The 7,623-nt window shown below is 32.8% G+C and overlaps 1 protein-coding gene across 3 annotated transcripts in view; it reads left to right on the top strand.

Moving 5' to 3' along the window:
- LOC106472943 (tyrosine-protein phosphatase non-receptor type 9-like) overlaps positions 1-7,623 on the top strand; it is a 31,227-nt gene that overhangs the window by 8,783 nt on the left and 14,821 nt on the right. For all 3 annotated transcript variants that reach the window (XM_013933613.2, XM_022401475.1, XM_022401476.1), the window contains 4 exons: positions 1,758-1,868; positions 2,403-2,777; positions 4,179-4,399; positions 5,672-5,832. In XM_013933613.2, the coding sequence (XP_013789067.2) occupies positions 1,758-1,868; positions 2,403-2,777; positions 4,179-4,399; positions 5,672-5,832 (868 nt within the window). The remainder of the gene's footprint in view (positions 1-1,757; positions 1,869-2,402; positions 2,778-4,178; positions 4,400-5,671; positions 5,833-7,623) is intronic.

The raw sequence follows: 7,623 nt of genomic DNA, 5'->3' as shown, positions 1-7,623 counted from the left end.
TTAAACATGACAAAAAATGTACACCTTTCCGACAGGTTTTTTCAAAACCTTTGTCGAAACGTTGTACATTTGCTGTCATGTTAAACTTGTATTAAAGTTTTTCTTCATCACCCATTTAAGCCGTCTCCAGCCATTGTTGGTGATGAATTAGATGATAAATGAACTGTATTCACTCTGCTTGTTTTGAAATAATATATTAAAAACAACTTAAACATACATACATAAAAATTCTTTACACTGTGTATATCATAGTTGCATCTTAAATACTATACAGTTCTCTTCTTGTCAAAAGTCAACTTAGGGGAATTCAGTTAACAAGCCAAACTATCTTTCTCTGTTGTTTTTATCTTAAACACTAACAGTGTATAATTCACTTATTCCTTTTCTTCTCTCTCTTTTTATTCTTTTATCACAATAGTATCAGGGTATAATTCACTTATGCTGTCATTGAGTTACTGCAGTTGTATCCTGAACTTCTAATACTTGTCTATTTTTTCGTATTTAGGCCTACATCCAAATAATCATCTGCTTTTTGTCAACATCCACACAGACAGGTTCAGTTCCTTTTGAACACCATTTGACGAGACAAATTATTCTCCTAAATTGTCAGAAAACTGTTAATCTCACTTTAACATATCAACCATTAGACTATTCACTCCTACAATGGTTAACTTTGCGTTTTCTAACCTTTCTCGGACCAAAACTGTCTTTTACTTGGCTTTACTTTTGGCTCTCTTCCCGCTCTATTTTTTGTCTGCTTGCTGCTATTTATACATCTATCACTTATCTATATCCTCGACATCAATGGATTGCACGCGACGTTTGATAGCCTCGACATCAATGAATTATAAACACAACGTACGACACTTACCAAGTTACGTAACCAAACTTGTCATAACTATCGCCTTTAAAATAATTGCTTTTAATTCTCTTGTTATGTAAAAAACTAAACAATCATGAAATATTCACACACAAAATAAATAAATCAATAATACCTATGCTAAACTGTCTTTTATATCTGACAGTGTTTAAAAAATAAACATCAGGTAATGACAAAAAGAAGAACTGACAATACAAATTCTAAAAGAAACCCTTCTGTTTGACATGAGTGGATCAAGTTTAAAAGAGGATTTTAACTCGGTAATTGCTTTTGTGATAACTTAATGAATTGGATGAAAGTCCAAGTATTTAGGAGACTTTGTTTTACACTAGTAAGTTATTGATTGTTTTTTGCTGTTGTTTTCAATGTTTCAGGAAAGTGCTAAGGTGTGTGTACCAGTTGTGGATTTTGTTTTTTTTTATTGGCAGGTACTGTGGTACCACTTTTAGGTTTTGGTTTACCTGTTATTAACTGTTGAAGTACCACATGTAGATACCAGCTGTAGACTTTGTTTTCTTTATTTGTGCGTACTGAGTTACCACATGTAGATACCAGCTGTAGACTTTGTTTTCTTTATTGATACGTACTGAGTTACCACATGTAGATACCAGCTGTAGACTTTGTTTTCTTTATTTGTGCACACTGAGTTACCACATGTAGATACCAGCTGTAGACTTTGTTTTCTTTATTTGTGCATACTGAGTTACCACATGTAGATACCAGCTGTAGACTTTGTTTTCTTTATTGATACGTACTGAGTTACCACATATAGATACTAGCTGTACACTTTGTTTTCTTTATTGATTAAGGGTTCTTATACTGCCAAGTTCCTTGCCTCTTTTGTTAGTTATTTTTTACTAAATTTCCATGTGTTTAGGGGGCATATCCGGCCAGGCTGAAGAAGGTTCTCATTTTATCTGCACCAATATGGTTCAGAGCACCATTTTCAATACTTCGGTTGTTTGTACGAGAAAAGCTGCGAGAGAGGGTAAGTACATCTTTTTTTGTGTATTTATATTCTATTCATAGGGTTGACAAAAAGGATTAAACCATTTTGTTGGAAACATTTATTTTCACTGTTCTTGTGTATAAGAAAATTCACTGTAAGCATATCTTTTCATAAAATATAATAGACATTATTGTGTTTTCTGTGCATCTCTAAATACATCTGTTTTTATGGATGTGTAACCATGTATTTAAATGTTGTTCTGTCTATCTCATGACCCATTTACCACTGTACATATATTTTTATCTACTTGTACAGGTGTTTCTGAATGGTTGATCATGTGTCTTGTATACATCATTTTATTGGTCAGTCAGTAAATCAATGTTATTGGTTGTTTGCCGTCATGCTTTGTTTGTTTTTTCTACATATGTTCTATATCTTCATTTTGCAGTCTATTTGCAAGGAATTATATAATTGAAGCAGAAAATATTTTCTGACTAACTGAAAAGTTCAAATATTAAAAGCCGTATAGATGTCGGCTAAAGCTTTTTCTGTGTTACTATGTTTTTTTAACAGATATACATGTTAGGGCCAGCACAGTTAACGCTGCATGTTGCTCCAAGTGCACTTCCTCAAGATCTGGGAGGTAGTTTAGAGGTTAATCAGAAAGCATGGCTTCTTCATTGCCTCAAATCCACAACTAATCGATACAGTGACCTGTGTGATTTAGCATCTCTTTCTTCTTCTTTCCCATTGGTCCAAAATGGTGTAATTTTCCATCCATTGGAGAACTCGCACGTACAAAACGGTTTATTTCGTAACTTTCTGAGCGAGGGCGAAAATACTGATGAATCTAGCGAACAGCTCCACTCGGCTCATGAGAAACATAGTTCTGAAGATAGGGAAAAGGAAGTCGAAGTCACTAAAGAGAAAACAACTGGTAATGCTTCAGTAAGTCGTTTCCGTTCTGTGTATTGATTATATGTTACGTGTATAACATTTTAATGAAAAAAGCCACCAACATACGAACCAGATGCTTGATACAATTAATTGAAAGTACAAATGCTTTCAGTCAGTATTTATCATGTTATTTCAAAACTGTATAAAGATAATTGATAAGGATAATTTATATTTACTTTACTGTTACATTATAGCAGGTTAATTGGGGATATTTTAAAATAACAAATGAGAAACATATCTATTTGTTAAAGAATAATTGAAAGCTAATCAGAAGATAATGTTCAATGATATATAGGTTTTTATTTAGTTTTTAGTTAGATCTTTAAAAGATAATTCATAAATGGTAGATTATTTTTGATGTGGAAACATCTACTTTATGGATTTAGAAAACCTTCAATTTTTTTTTCACTTACGGTACTAATTTTGCTGGACACTGTATTAAAACATCGCTAAATTGAATTGATCTTTTAGAAGTGCCACAATCTGGTTCAAATTGATTACAAGTCTACCACATAGTTTGTCTTAATTTAGTAAAAATGAACAAAGAAATATGTTTGTTTATATATTTAGCGTAAAAAGAATTTTGCGAGGAATTAACATTAATATTGAGATCTCTTGTGGATTTTCCTGCTGGACCGGGTGTAGCCTAATGGTTAGCATGCCAGGCTGTCCATCAAAAGATCTAAAATACGTGTCACAATATCTCTAAATATGCTGTGCACTTTCAGCTATAGTTGTGTTATAAAAGTGACAATTAATCCTGCTATTTGATTAAAAGCTCTTGTGGTAGTGGGCTCTGCTGATTGGCTGCCTTCTCTCTGGTCAGTTGTTCAAAATTAAGGATTATTTATATCTGAACTTTAGGCATCTCTAGGTTGAACGTTTAGTCCACGTAGGCACAAGGTGTCATTCATGTAGAAAACACCAGTACGGGCTTTTCTGCCACTTTGTAGAAACTAGTTACTTCTGTGAACTTTTTTTAGGGTTATCATGAAGTTTGCTGACTCACCTTTCTGCTTGAAAAGTCAGTAGATAATTTGAAATGCCAACTTAATATGCTATTTTTACATGCATTAGATGTTAGTAGTTTAGTGAGTACTTGCTGGATAATATAGTAATCTTTTAATTACAGAGGAAAGCTACGACAGTAACACACATTTCCAACAGTAGTCTTTTAATTACAGAGGAAAGCTACGACAGTAACACACATTTCTAACAGTAATCTTTTAATTACAGAGGAAAGCTACGACAGTAACACACATTTCTAACAGTAGTCTTTTAATTACAGAGGAAAGCTACGACAGTAACACACATTTCTAACAGTAGTCTTTTAATTACAGAGGAAAGCTACGACAGTAACACACATTTCTAACAGTAGTCTTTTAATTACAGAGGAAAGCCACGACAGTAACACACATTTCTACGGATAGAGAAAAACACCTTAATCCAGCCGTTCCGTTTACAGCTGGTGAATCGATTCATGATGATGATGTTGAAGGCATGTCACTTGATGAATTCATTCATCATTTACAGCAGAAAGGAAGAAAAGGTTTATACCAGGAATATACTGAATTAAAGATGAAGGCGATGGAAGGAACTTTTGATGCTGCTAGGTTTGTAGTAACTAGAAATTCATAAGCAGTAGATAAGAAGGGTGTAATTTAAGACATTTTCAGGTGTGTTTATTTTCATATCAAAGATAAGATTGTGTTGTTCTTTGCCACAGATGTTATAGGATCATGGACATTCGTGGATTATTTTTTTAATTATGTATTTTTTTTTTTAGTTTTTGCATTTCCCAATTTTAAACCCCTAGACTCCACAAGTATATCAGATATGACTTAAATCAATTTGGTGTCCATGCTTTTTGTGGCTCATCATTTTGTCAGTCTAGTATATTCTCATGCGAATTCCATGCTTGTCAGAGCTGGTGGTTGTTGCTTTGTAAGGATTTAGTTAGCTGTATGTATAGTTCTTGAGTACTATTGTCAAAATGTTTGAAATGCACTCAACAGTAACACCTATTTTTGTTAGGCAGTAAGCACTGTTGTTAACACCTTACTTCTAGATAATCTGTATTTTCAACAATAACACCTATTTTTGTTAGAGAGTAAGCACTGTTGTTACCACCTTACTTCTAGATAATCTATATTTTCAACAGTAACACTTATTTTTGTTAGGCAGTAAGCACTGTTGTTAACATCTTACTTCTAGATAATCTGAATTTTCAACAATAACACCTATTTTTGTTAGAGAGTAAGCACTGTTGTTACCATCTTACTTCTAGATAATCTGATTTTCAACAATAACACCTATTTTTGTTAGAGAGTAAGCACTGTTGTTACCACCTTACTTCTAGATAATCTGAATTTTCAACAGTAACACCTATTTTTGTTAGGCAGTAAGCACTGTTGTTAACACCTTACTTCTGGATAATCTACATTTTCAACAGTAACACCTATTTTTACATATTTTATCAAAATAGTTATTTTCTGATGTAACATTTTTAATATGGAAAGCCGATATGGACAAATTAAGAGGAAGTTTTGTTATTTTTATCTCATATTTTAGCCCTGTTTGTTTCTAACACTTGTGTATTGTAGCATGACAGTATAATGGATAGTTGGTAGTATATTTTCCAATTTTAAGTCTGGTTTTCCAAAGTCATGGATTGCCTAAAGATATTTAAACATTTAAAGTCATATAAGTTTTGTTAAGTCCTCAAACTCAGAAAACATTAGCTTTCAGTATTTAATGATCTTTAGCGAATTGTAAATTTTTTACTTACTCCAATGGTTTTCTCCCATTTTGTATTAAATCCTGATTATTTGAGTTGTGAAATAAAGCTTGTGTATATACTTTTTTTTTTCTCTGTTCGCAAATAGACTCAAGTCGAATCAACCAAAAAATCGGTACTCTGATGTGCTGTGTTACGACCACTCTCGTGTCAAGATTTCCTGTCTTGATGGAGATCCATCATCGAATTATCTCAATGCAAACTTTATTGATGGATATAAACAGAAAAATGCTTTCATATCTACACAAGGTAGATGGAATTTATAAGTTTAACCTTTAAATATAAAACATGTACTTCCAAGATCCAGAACCTATAGAGGAAAAGGACCCCACCTATCCCCTGGGGCATGGTTTACAAGTTTAAACAGAAAAAATATACTTTCAAGACCTAGAACATGTGGAGGAATGATACCCCACATATGCATTAGGTATAGCTTATAAGTTTAATCTTTAAACAAAAAAAGGTATTTCAAAGGCCCAGAACTTCAGAAAGAATGGGACCCCAACTTCCCTACGTTGTTCTTTAGCTGTTCCAGAGTTTGTTTCAGAAGGAAATAACATGTATACATGAGGTAGGAGAAAATTATAAAATGTTACAAATTGTATATGTATTTAATTTCCTGATGACTATATTACATATTTTGTTATCAAATACTAAAATATAAATTATGATTTCACTTTGATGTTTATAATGGTTTTTAGAGTCTCATAAAATTCAATCTATGTTCATCACATGTAAAATTCTGAGTTAAGATGCCTTACTCAATGTCTATTACTGGTGTAAAAGTGACAACATGCTGTTTACAGAGATCATCCTGAAGCTCACAATTTTATCATTGAGGTCTCGTTACCCTTAGTTATGTATGTAATCCTAATAATGTTTGTTAGGCATCTATCTTTATATAATTGAAATTCCTTTTCTAAAGAACTGTTCACAAAACTGACGTATGTAATCGTAATAATGTTTGTTAGGCATCTATCTTTATATAATTGAAATTCCTTTTCTAAAGAACTGTTCACAAAACTGACGTATGTAATCGTAATAATGTTTGTTAGGCATCTATCTTAATATAACTGAAATTCCTTTTCTAAAGAACTGTTCACAAAAACTGACGTATGTAATCGTAATAATGTTTGTTCGGCATCTATCTTTATATAACTGAAATTCCTTTTCTAAAGAACTGTTCACAAAAACTGACGTATGTAATCGTAATAATGTTTGTTAGGCATCTATCTTTATATAACTGAAATTCCTTTTCTAAAGAACTGTTCACAAAACTGACGTATGTAATCGTAATAATGTTTGTTAGGCATCTATCTTTATATAACTGAAATTCTGTTTCTAAAGCACTGTTCGCAAAACTGAAACACGAGGGACTGCTGTTATGTGATACTCTCTGTATGCTATGTTACTATCTTTATAAACTGCATTAATGTGTTACTTACCCAAAGGACTAGAATAATGTGACACTTTCTTTAAACTATGTTACTCTCTGTAGGGACTGCAATAATGTGTCACTCTGTAAACTATGTTACTGTCTGTATGGACTGCAATAATGTGTCAGTCTGTAAACAGTGTTACTGTCTCTATAAACTACATTAATGTGTCACTCTGTAAACTGTGTAACTGTCTGTAGGGACTGAAATAACGTGACACTGTAAACAGTGTTACTGTCTCTATAAACTGCATTAATGTGTCACTGTAAACTGTGTAACTGTCTGTAGGGACTGAAATAATGTGATACTGTAAACTATGTTACTGTATGTAGAGACTGAAATAATGTGACACTGTAAACTGTGTTACTGTCACTATAAACTGCTATAATGTGACACTGTAAACTATGTTACGGTCTGTGGTGGCTACAATAATATCTCACCATCTGTAAACTAAGTTATGGTCTGTGGTGGCTACAATAATATCTCACTGTCTGTAAACTATGTTATGGTCTGTGGTGGCTACAATAATATCTCACTGTCTGTAAACTATGTTATGGTCTGTGGTGGCTACAATAATATCTCACTGTCTGTAAACTGTGTTACT

Source organism: Limulus polyphemus, unplaced genomic scaffold (assembly GCF_000517525.1).
Source record: "Limulus polyphemus unplaced genomic scaffold, Limulus_polyphemus-2.1.2 Scaffold5755, whole genome shotgun sequence".
Taxonomy (NCBI): domain Eukaryota; kingdom Metazoa; phylum Arthropoda; class Merostomata; order Xiphosura; family Limulidae; genus Limulus; species Limulus polyphemus.
The sequence above is the reverse complement of the archived record's forward strand: the minus strand, read 5'-3'. Positions and strand labels throughout refer to the sequence as shown.